The sequence below is a fragment of the Rhinopithecus roxellana genome, chromosome 20 (assembly GCF_007565055.1).
Source record: "Rhinopithecus roxellana isolate Shanxi Qingling chromosome 20, ASM756505v1, whole genome shotgun sequence".
NCBI lineage: Eukaryota > Metazoa > Chordata > Mammalia > Primates > Cercopithecidae > Rhinopithecus > Rhinopithecus roxellana.
In genome coordinates, this window is record NC_044568.1 from 55,164,133 (window position 1) to 55,176,441 (window position 12,309).

Genomic DNA, 12,309 nt, shown 5'->3' on the forward strand with positions numbered 1-12,309 from the left:
AAGGAACTTCGCTAGTGTCAAAAGCAAACCTGAGATCATAAGAGCCAATGTGGAATCACCTTCCTTGCAAAGACCTTGGAGCATCTGATCAGCTTATTTTATTTTATTTTATTTTATTTTATTTTATTTTATTTTATTTTTTTGAGACACAGTCTCACTCTGTCACCCAGGTTGGAGTGCAATGGTGTGATCTTGGCTCATTGCAGCCTCCACTTCCTGGGTTCAAGTGATTCTCCTGCCTCAGCCTCCCAAGTAGCTGGGACTACAGGCATGTGCCACCATGCCCAGCTAAGTTTTGTATTTTTAGTAGAGATGGGGTTTCACCAGGTTGCCCAGACTGGTTTTGAACTCCTGGCCTCAAGCCATCCATCCTCCTTGGCCTCCCAAAGTGGTGAGATTACAGGTGTGAGCCATCACACCTGGCTGCATCTGATCAGTTTAGATCAATTGTTTCCATATTCTTCATTTCCAACTGTTAAGCAAGGTACTCAAGAGCCTACAATTAAATGGTTATTTGTCTACCATCAATTTTAAATTCCATTGTCCTGACACTGTACTTGTTATGCATTTAGCAATGTACCCTAACACTTCTTAAAGATAAAACAATATAATATTGACATTAAAAATAGAAAGAGATCATAACCACAGATATGAGGGATGCATATTGTAAATAAATCAATTGGAATTTGGGAGGATTTGAGTTTAATCCACAGAATAATCAGTAGAGGTTTTGAATCTTTCTAAAGACCATCTTGTTAGCCTTAAGAATAAGAGTTTTTGATTCCTATGTCTAAAAATTCCCAGAAGCCAATGTCATGCTCTCACCATTATTTTGATTTAATGCTATGTATGAGAAACTACAGGTAGAACAGCAATCTGCAAGAAGGCAATGATTTTGCTCTTGAGGGTCTGCCCAGGGGAAATGAATTTCATTTCCTTTGCACAGTGTAGAACTCTCATTGGAGGCTGACAGCCCCCTTTTCTGAGAGCAGTCTGGAAATACCCACTGATGATAAAATACTAAAAAGAGATGCATATCACTCTATTAACCTCTAAGTTGACCAGGCCCTAATTCAAGAATTTCCATCTTGGGTCAAGCAGTGACATATGAAAAATAATCAGAAAACATTTAGTTTAGGAAATACCACATCCTGAGACACAGTCATAAACATTAGTAAATTCAAATAAGAGCAGAGTCTAAAAGCATCTTCGAGTGACATTGCTTACAGTTTAGAATTGACTGGTCCTCAATGAATTCAGTTGGCTGATTGATATGGAACACTTTCTGCTGAAATCCAGGAGTGCAGTCCAAATCTTCTGCAGATGTTAGCAGCAGCACCTGAGAAAACCGAAGCCATCAATATTTTAATAGCGGCTTATGTGTTTGCCCTGCTAACTTCCACCAAATCTGCAACTTTTAGAAATAAGCTGAGGTTTTGATTTCATTTCCCAAATGAAGAGGTACGTTGATACTTTTCCAGTGGCTGCCAACAATTCTTTTTGGCACTGAGATCTGGAGAACACGCAAATGGAACAGCTGCTGCAGTTTCCATTAAGTTGCAGTTAAAGAAATAACTTCGTCAGATTTTTACACCTGCTAAGATTCTCACCATGGTTTCCATGTGTGAAATTTTATTACAGAAACTGTCAATTTTCCATGATGCCTAAGCTAAAACCAACTTCATTTTTATACAAGCAAAGAAGCATTGTCACCTATGAAGAGGAGGAAAGAGAAAATGTAATTATTCTGTTGGAATTTACTTCTAAAAGGAAACCCGGGCCTCTTAAGCCTTCACTGTGGCCCAATACGGTGACCATGAGCCACTGGTGGCTACTCAGTACTTCAAAGGTCATAGGTCTGAAATTGACATGTTGTAAGTATAAGATACAAATTGGATTTTGATGCCTAAATAAGGAAAAGAATGTAAAATAGTCAAAATTTTATATTAATCACACGTGGAAATGACAGTATTTTACATATGAAGCTAAATATATGTTATTAAAATTAATGTCATCAGTTTCTTATTCCTTTTGTAAACTTGGCTACTATAAAACTTAAAATTTACAATTGCTTTCAAAGGCACAGTTTTGTCTTTGTAGATGCTTGAGACACTTCATCCAATGGTCAAAAAATTAGGTTACATGATTTGGAACATAATGTATGGAATGTAAGTGACTCTCTCCTGGACAAGGTGTAACTTAGTGAAATAAGAAAGGGTCTTAAGGTTTAGTACGCAAAGGCTACAACCCCATAAAAACAGGGATTACCTCCCCACCACAACCAACCACCAGTTCTGCTGAGCACCTACCACACATCCGGGGACAGAGAAGAGGCTCCATAACACTTAAATGAAAGCTACCATTTTTGAGCCCTTATTATTTGGTAATTACTTTGTTAAACTCACCATATACATAATCTAATTTAATCTCCACAGCAGGCCTATGAAATGTGTATTGTTATAAGGTATATTTTATAGACGATGAATCCAAAATTCTAGAAAGGTTAATAAGCTTGCCTAAGATCATACAGTTAGAATGGGTGCAGCCAGCATCTGACTCTAGGCTCAAGTGTCCTGAAAGGCACTCTGTCAGAGCCCTACCCATTCCCCTCAGACCTTCTGTGTCAATGTGCAAGACTTTGCATTTTTTTTTTTTTTCTTCATCTGAGATATGTCTCTAAAGCTTGTGGAAGGGTATTTTATCTGAACATAGTGCCAGAAGAAAGTGTTTGGAAATTAACATCCTGGGAGTGGCCCTTAACCAATAACTGATGGGAAATGGTATGTAAATACCCCAACTCCCTTACCCCTCTGGTGAGACCACTTGGAGATAGGCATTTTTGTCTCCCAGTTTCCACCTGGGACTGACCGCCAATGTCCACCAGAGTCTCTGGCTTGATAACTCACATTCATTACCTGCCTTCTCTTCCTTGACTTATTTCCTCATTCCCTATTAGTACTTTTTCTATTTTTTTTTTTAACTTTTAAAACTTCTTTTTTTTTTTTTTTTTTTGAGACCAAGTCTTGCCATGTTGCCCAGGCTGGAGTTCAATCATGGCTCACTGCAGTCTCAATATCCTGGGCTCAAGTGACCCTCCCACCTCAGCCTCCCAAGTAGCTGAGGCTACAGGCATTAGTCACCATGCCCAGCTAATTTTTCTATTTTTTTTGTAGTGAGGAGGTTTCACTATGTTGCTCAGGCTGTTCTCAAACTTCTGAGCTCAAGTGATCTACCTACCTCAGCCTCCCAAAGTGTCAAGATTACAGGCGTGAGCCACTGCACCCAACTAGTATTTTTCTTAAACCAATATCTGCCATCACTCAAATTACTTGCACTCAAATCCTCTACTCTGTGTCTGTTTCTTAGAAAACAAAACTTCAATATCAGACCGCAAAATCCTAACCACTGTACACAGACAGTTGAAGAAAATTCATTATCATCCCCACCAGAGAACTCAAAGCAGTGTCAAAAGGTTGGAAGCTGTGGAACCAGGGCTTCCCTCTAAATATCAGCCCTCTGAAATGCACTGAACCCCAAGAAGGGAGCAACTAAATATCAGCCCTCTGAAATGCACTGAACCCCAAAGAAGGGAGCAACTAAATATCAGCCCTCTGAAATGCACTGAACCCAAAGAAGGGAGCAAGAATCAATCACAAGAGGTTCACCGTGTGGCTGACCTGAACACCATCAGAGAAATCGAAATGGGGGAGTCATCACCCTGACCAACATCATCTCCCTCAAATCAAAGGGAAAAGAATGCTGTGGTCCGGCATCTGGACGGTTCCGCTTGTGAGTCATGGATTCCCTTGTCTTGACAGCAGGCTCTGGTTAGATCACTCTGAAAGCAATCATCATGCTGGCATCCCAAGTGGCACATACACAGAACACAGACCCAGGAGTCAGAAAAATCTGCCGGCAATTTTGCAAGCAGAAAATCTATAACTGGCCAATATTAATTCAGTTAACTAGCAAATGGTCAAGGGTCGTCTCCAAATACCCAGTGCCTACAATTATGTGTTAACCTTCTAATTGGCTAATTCTGCTCTCAGCTCCCAGACCAGGAAACTCGATATCCCTTAGGATATCCCTTAGGAAGTAAGGAAGGGGAAATTTTTCCCAGAATCCTGAGCATAAAAAGCCAGGACTGAGAGAAAACACAGTTAGTGATGAGAACAGTACGCTGCGGGTGAGCTGTGTGTTCTCCATCTTTGTCTGTCTGTGGCTCAGTCTCTGAGATTACTTGGCAGGGCTCATTCAGGATTCCTCTAGAGTTACAAAGAAAAACAAAAAATGAACCTTTTTCTAGCTGCTGACTCTTAGCGAGTGGGGGAGCAGTAGGAGAACCCCCAAAAGCACAGTTTCATCTTTACAAATTCTTGGGACACTTCACCTACCAGGCAAAATTAAAGTTAAATGATTTGTAACATAAAGGTACACAGTACACTGCTGGGCCAGGGGTGACTTAGTGAGGTGAGAATTAGTCAAATCATTCATTCATTTACTCACTCCTCATGCATTATTCATTCACAAATACCTATTAGACTCCTGGGATTCAGTGAGGACTTTGCCACACATTGTCCAAAGCAATGAGAAAAGAGCTACACAGGATAAGGAGTCAATAATTGTTAAATATAATTATGGTCTCAAAAAGAAAAGAGGTATGAACAAATCATAATTTAAGTGATTCACCAAGATTAAAATTTAACTTGAAAGGAAAATATAGATCTCTTTAGGAGCACGTAGAAGTTGGGGTATTGGTAAGTCTAACCTCATCTAGGGTATCAGGGAAAGCAAAACCACAAAAGAGACATTTCTGCTGGGATCTCAAAGATGATTAAGAATTATCTGGGTAAAGGGATAAGAATGCAGGCTCATCTTTTAAACCAACACACTCTTCGCTTACATGTGAATTATTTTGTGGCTCTTTGAGTTTCATGTAACACATCACTGAAATTACAAAACTGCATTTAAAAATGATTCCTGGCTAATTTAGGACTTCCCCAAAAGCTAAATATCTTACCAGTCAATAGTTGTAGAATGTTCTAGTTACTGCTATTGCCCTTTGATTTCTTAAGAGAGTTCAAAACAGTATCTATGCTTGAACTTGCCACAGATATCCACTCTTCAATTTCATTCACACTAAGTATGGTAATGGGATGTAAAGCAGTAAAGCAGCACCCCTCATTGTTGTAAGAATTAGTATTGGACATTACTCCCAAACCAGGCAAGCCCTTTCTCCAATATTATCATATGTCACATGTGTAAAGATACTACCTGGACATAGTTTTCCCCAAATCCTCTAAAAGTTTTCTAGAATATATGCTCTGAGCATCATTCCAAATTTATCTTTAATACCATGGCAATCATAGTCTTCCTCTATGACATTTTTGTCCATTTATGCATCAGTGAGTACCTAACAAATGAGAGGTAACCAAGACACCTTTGAAAGTACAGTAATAATCAAATTCTGTGATTTACAAAAGATTTCTATTATCTAAAAATCACCATCAGTCTGCTACAAAGATTCATTTTTCAGACAGACTATAAGCACAGGTCTAAGCCACACTGGTTCAGGGTGAATCTTATTTACCAGTGGGCTATCCTTGGGCAAGTAGCCTTCTGTGTCTCAGTTTTCTAAGCCGAAAAGCAGGATTAATGGTATCTTACAAGTTATGAGGATTAAGTGAGTTAATTATTGTAAAGAGCCTTAAGTAGTACCTGGTACATAGTACTTGCTCAATAAATGCTTGCTATTGTTATTTGTATGTATTGTATTTAAATCCATATTCAGGATTCACTGATATTCTCCAGGGTAGACACTGACAATATTACCAACATATTATTACTTTTGCTGTTACTATAAAACTGTTCAGTGAATAGACTGTTCAGACTACGCACAGGGGTATAGCAGGGACCTAAATCAGACAGTAGAAGATCAGGGGGCATTTGCATCTCGGGATCAGCTTCACAATGAGAACATCAGTGCCTGATGTTATTGAGTTGTGTTACCTTTGCAGGTCACCAAGCATCCTTTAAAGTAGTAGCTCAGAGATCTCTCTTTCATGCAAGAGCCACCACCCTAAATTTATGTACAGACAGCAAATTCTTAAATCACACTCTTTATACCTGGTTTTCTTTTTAGCTTCCATTTATTTGCTGCAGTATGGAACTTTCTTTCTTAAAAAGAAAGGGTTTTTGTTTATCCTGACAGGTACTGATTCAAGAATATAGCCAACTTTGGAGTTTGCTTCCAGAGAAAGGATTTTTTTCTTTTTCTCTCCCATACTGTGGGTTGCCAACTGGCAGCGTACGGGATGGATGTGGCCAGTAGATATGGTTAGTTTAGCCAGAGAAGCCTGTCATCAAGTTAAATTGTCATGTTATGGAGAGTGCCCCTCTCCAAGCTTTCCTTCTCAGCACCACTCCCTGTTCTTGTTCCTGCTCACTCAATTCAGTTGAACACTTGCCTGGACGTCTAGGCGTTTGAGTTGGCAACCTTTGCTTTAGATTTTGCAAATACCTCTTTGAGCTATAAGAACTGTCATTGAGATTAGTCTCTGGTTACTTGTCACAATAGGACCTGGTGCTGCTGCTCCATTACAATTTTAGCCATGGGACTAAGCACTGGCCAACAGAATAAGGGTGGAAGGATTCTCATCTCTTCTAGACATGGCCCTTGAATGTCCTGCATGATATCTTCTCTTCTCCTATCCATGAAAATAGGAAGTAAGGACTCCCAAGGTGGCAGAGTCATCCAATAGAAAGAGCCCAGAATCAGTCACTTCACAGAAGACAGTTACTCAGGAGAACTGCCCCACAAGACACATCCATGCAATCCTGTACAAAGTCACTGAGATTTGCCATTGTTTGTTACAGAAGCTGACTGTACACTAAACATCCATGGAACAAGGGGGGCAAAGTCTTTGATACCACTGACATCACAGATATGTCCCAGAGACCAGTGAGAAGCATCAAGAAGGAAGAAAAACATGACACAACTATCTCCAAAGCAGCCACAAATAAAGAGAGAAACTTCCTGCCACAAATAATTATCTTATCTGGTTGGGAACACTCTCAGGTTCCATCCCCTCTTAAACCAGCTCCAAAAAGGTATTCTCCAAACCAACACCCTAGTGTCTCTGGGATCCTTGTTGTTTTCCTATCTCCAACTCTTTGCTTTCTTGTCATTAGTGTGGGTGGATAGTACTTTATCCCTGCCACAAAACACCTCTGGTTTACTCTTGTTAAAGTCAGTGTACTGAGATCAGTTTGCAGGGTCTTAGATTTGTGGGGAAGAAAGGATACTTGCAGGATGTAAAAATATCACAGCAATGTATTTTGATTGATTCTTTATCCTTCCAAAGAGCACAAGCTCAGAGTCCTGGAAGGTTTTATAAAGGCACACTGCCTACAGCATGGAGCAATGTAGCATTCCAGGACACGTGCATGCACACACATACACACACATACACACACATGTACACACATGTGCATGTACTCACTGTGTGTATAAACTCATGTCATCCATGCTCCTGCTGAGTCTGACCTCCTTAAAATATTCCTGGTGTTTTACAGCCCCAGAAACACAGAACACCGGACACCTTGTTGGTCATTAAGGTCACAGACACTTCCGAGTGATTTTGTAGTTCTTGGGGACGTAAAAGGGGAGACTGCTTTTAGTTTGGTCCATCCTATTGTTGTTTTCTTTTCTTTCCTTCTTTTTTTTTTTTTTTTTTTTTTGAGATGGAGTCTCACTCTGTTGCCCAGGCTGGAATGCAGTGGTGTGATCTCGGCTCACTGCAACCTCCGCCTCCTGGGTTCAAGCAATTCTCCTGCCTTAGCCTCCCAAATAGCTGGAATTACAGGTGTCCACCACAAACCCCAGCTAATTTTTTTGTATTTTTAGTAGAGATGGGGTTTCACCATGTTGGCCAGGCTGGTCTCGAACTCCTGACCTCGTGATCCGCACCCCCCCCCCCTTGGCCTCCCAAAGTGCTGGGATTACAGGCATGAGTCATGGAGCCCGGCCTTATTGTTGCTTTCATACGAAACTTGAAACTAACATCCTAGACTTTATTTCTAAAAGATGCTACCCAACATACTCTCCTCAAACTATAAATAAGGAAGCTGCACGTACAGGCATCCCTCGGAGATACTACAGGTTCGGTTCCAGACCATAACAATAAAACGAATATTACAATAAAGTGAGTCACATGAACTTTTTGCCTTCCCAGTGCATATAAAAGTTATGTTTACATTATAATGTAGTCTGTTAAGTATGCAATAGCATTATTTCTAAAAACAAAGTACATACCTTAATTTAAAAATACTTTGTTACTAAAAAGTGATAATGATCCTCTGAGCCTTCAACAAGTGGTTGTCTTTTTTCTGGTGAGGGTCTTCCTCCATTTTGATGGCTGCTGACTGATCAGGGTGGTGGTTGTGGAGGTTGCGGAGGCTGTGGCAATTTCTTACAATAAGAAAACAATGAGGTTTGCCAGTCTATCAACTCTTCCTTTCATGAGTGATTCCCCTATAGCATGTGATGCTATCTGGTAGCATCTAACCCACAGGAGAACTTTTTTCAAAATTGAAAGCAGTCCTCTCACTGCTTTATCAACTAAGTTTAGGTACGATTCTAAATCCTTTATTGTCTCTGCAACAATCTTCACAGCATCTTCACGAGGATTAGTTTCCATCTCAAGAAACCACTTTCTTTGCTCATCCATAAGAAGCAACTCCTCATCCATTCACGTTTTATCATGAGCTTGCAGCAATTCAAACACATATTCAAGCTCTACTTCTAATTCTAGTTCTCTTGCCATTTTGACCACATCTGTACTTCCTTCCTCCACTGAAGTCTTGGACTTCTCAAAGTCATCCATGAGGACTGAAATCAACTTCTTCTAAACTCCTGTTATTTTTGACATTTTAACCTCCCCCCTGGAATCACAAATGTTCTTAGTGGCATCTAGAATGGTGAATACTTTTCAGCAAGTTTTCAACTCCTTTTGTCCTGATCCACCAGAGGAATCACTATCTTGAGAAGTTGTAGCCTTACAAAATTTATTTCTTTAATAATAAGACTTGAAAGTCAGTATTTTTCTTGATTCATGGGCTGCAAAATGGAAGTTATACTAGCAGGTGTGAAAACAACATTTATCTCCTTATATATCTCCATTAAAACTTTTGGATGACCAGGTACATTGTCAATGAACAGTAAGATTTTGAAGGGAATATAGTTTTCTGAGCAGTAGTTCTCAACAGTGGGCTTAAAACATTGAATAAACCATGTTGTAAAGAGATGTACTGTCATCCAGGCTTTGTTGTTCCTTTTGCAGAACACAGGCAGAGTAGATTCAGCTTAATTCTTAAGGGCCCTAAGATTTTTGAATGGTGACTAAGCATTGGCTTCAACTTAAAGTCACCAGTTGCATTAGTCCCAAATAAAAGAGTTTGCTTGTCCTTTACTTCTTCTCTCTAGCTATGAAAGTCCTAGTTGGAATCTTCGTCCAGTTTAAGAATGTTTCAACCACATAGAAAATTTATTATTTAATGTATCCACCTTCATCAATGATCTTAGCTAGATCTTCTGGATGACTTGCTGCAGTTTCTATATCAGCACTTCCTGCTTCACCTCACACTTTTTATTTTATTTATTTATTTATTTGAGACAGTCTCACTCTGTCACCAGGCTGGAGTACAGTGGCATAATCTCAGCTCACTGAAACCTCCTACTCCCTGGTTCAAGCAATTCTTCTGCCTCAGCCTCCCAAGTAGCTGGTATTACAGGTATGCACCACCACACCCAGCTAATATTTGTAGTTTTAGTAGAGACGGGCCTTCACCATGTTGGCCAGGATGGTGTTGCTCTCCTGACCTCATGATCCACCTGCTTCGGCCTCCCAAAGTGCTGGAATCACAGGCGTGAGCCACTGTACCTGGCTTTCACCTCACACTTTTATGTTATAGAGATAGTTTCTTTCCTTAAACGTCACACACTAACCTCTAGCTTCCAACTTTTCTCCTGCAGCTTCCTCACCTCTCAACCTTCAGAGAATTGAAAGGAGTTAAGGCCTTGCTCAGGATTAGGCTTTGGTTTAAGAGAATGTTGTGGCTGGTTTGATCATCTATTCAGACCACTAAAACTTTCTCCATGTCAGCAATAAGGCCTGTCTTACTTTCTTATCATTCATGTGTTCAGTGGAATAGCACTTTTAATTTCCTTCAGGAACTTTTCCTTTGCATTCACAACTTTACTGTTTGGCACAAGAAACCTAGCTTTCAGCCTATCTCAGCTTTTGACATGCCTTCCTCACCTAGCTTAATCATTTCTAGGTTTGATTTAAAGAGAGAGACGTGCAACTCCTCCTTTCTGTTGAACACTTAGAGGCAAAGAAAGCGCTTTATTGTAGGCTTATTCATTGGAGTAACTTCAATGTTGCTGTGTTTCAGGGAATAGGAAGGTTGGAGGAGAAGGAGACAGATGGGTAAAGGACCAGTTGGTGGAACAGTCAGGACACACACTTACCAATGAAGTTTGGCATCTTATATGGGCACAGTTCATGCCCCCCCCACCAAAAAAATATCACAATAGTAACATCAAAGGTCACTAGCCAGAGATCAGCAAAACAGACAAAGTAATAATTTTAAAAACAGTAAAGAAACTAGGAGAATTACCAAAACATGAGACAGAGACACAAATTGATCACATACCGTTGGAAAAACAGCACTGATAAACTTGCTGAGTGTAGAATTGTCAAGGCGAAAGTTGATCCTACAAACTGGGTTATTCTTGTCATACCCAACTAAAACAAAGCCAAGAAGCCAGAGAAAAAAAAACAAGGGACACGAAGCATTGCTTCAACAGTGTAATTCTCTGCAAGCCTGACTGCTGTAACCTGAACCCAGTTTTACCAATAGCTTCAAGATAATTAGCTGCAACTCCAGGACTAATTTTCTCACTGATGTTACTCACCAGCTGAAGCTTGCCAGCTTCCCAGAACCTTACTAGTGTCAATGAACTTTCTCAAAGAGCAATACCTAACATTTCTCACTGTTACAAAACCTCCAGCTTTCTCTTTGTTCTTTGAACATACCAAAGACTGTCTAATCTGCATAAATGCCCCAAATTGCAAGTCTTTCTTCCCAAATGAAATGCTAAATTTAGAGATTCATCTCGACATTTTTGACTTCAACACCACAAATCTTCAATTCGTAAAACATACAATATCTGTGAAGTACACACAAAAAAGTGAAGCACAATAAAACAAGAAAACAAGGGAAAGCATGGGGCAAAAAGCCAAAACTAACCTAAGTCCAAACTCTGGCTGTGTGGTCATTTCTCTGGCTTTTGGCAAATTAATTCAGAGTGAATGGCCTTCACATGCTCTTTGTAAGAGAAACAGTCACGGGGAGGCTTTAATGAGATAATGCAAACAGAATAGACAACAGTCCTCTAAAGATATTCTCACCCTACTCCCTAGAAGCTGCGAGTGTGCTAGATTACATGGCAAAGGGTAATTAAGGTTGGCAATCAGCTAACATTAAAACAGCATGCTCCTCCTGGATTATGTAATCACATAAACCCAACGTAATCACAAGTATCTTTGAAAATGGAAGAAAGGATAAGAGAAAGAAATGTGATGATGAAGGTGAGGGCAGAGTGATGTGGTATGAGATGAACTCAACCTCACATTGCTGACTTTAAAGATGGAGGAAGGGGCCAGGAGCCAAGGAATGTGGGCGGCCTCTAGAAACTGGAGATGGCAGAAAGCGAATTCTCCCCAAGAGACTCCAGAAAGGAATGCATCACTGCCAACACCTCGATTTTAGTCCGGTGAAGCCCATTTTGAACTTCTGACATTCAAAACTGCACAATACTATGCTTGTTTTAAGTTGCTAAATTTGTGATCATTTTTTACAGCAGCCATTGGGAACTGATGCAGTCTATTGTAGCCTGTCCCCACAATAGACTCTCAGAAAATATGGGTTCCCTTTACTTGATATTTTAACATGTAAATATAATTTGGGAAAACCAATGAAGAAGGCAAAATAGAGGAGTTACAAAGAAAGGAATAGCACAGGGAATATGAAGGAGAGGTGGGGAAGGAAGGGAGAATGAGAGAAGGTCATGGCTTTGGAATGCTTTGACAAGGCTGTCAGAGTCAGGATGTGACAATGACTGTCCGAAGTGCTCCTCTCCTCAGCATAAATAAGCATTACCATTCGCTTTTTATTTTAGTTTGTTATTTTATTTTTTGCTGTTGTTTTAGTAATTGCCTCTTTCAAGTTACGGGACATTTTGAT

At 40.0% G+C, this 12,309-nt stretch overlaps 1 protein-coding gene across 2 annotated transcripts in view; it reads right to left on the reverse strand.

The window, feature by feature from the left end:
• The window catches only part of CDH13 (cadherin 13), a 1,178,985-nt gene that overhangs the window by 940,256 nt on the left and 226,420 nt on the right, over window positions 1-12,309 (reverse strand). For both annotated transcript variants that reach the window (XM_010355650.2, XM_010355651.2), the window contains exon 2: window positions 1,228-1,339. In XM_010355650.2, coding sequence (XP_010353952.1) covers window positions 1,228-1,339 — 112 coding nt within the window. The remainder of the gene's footprint in view (window positions 1-1,227; window positions 1,340-12,309) is intronic.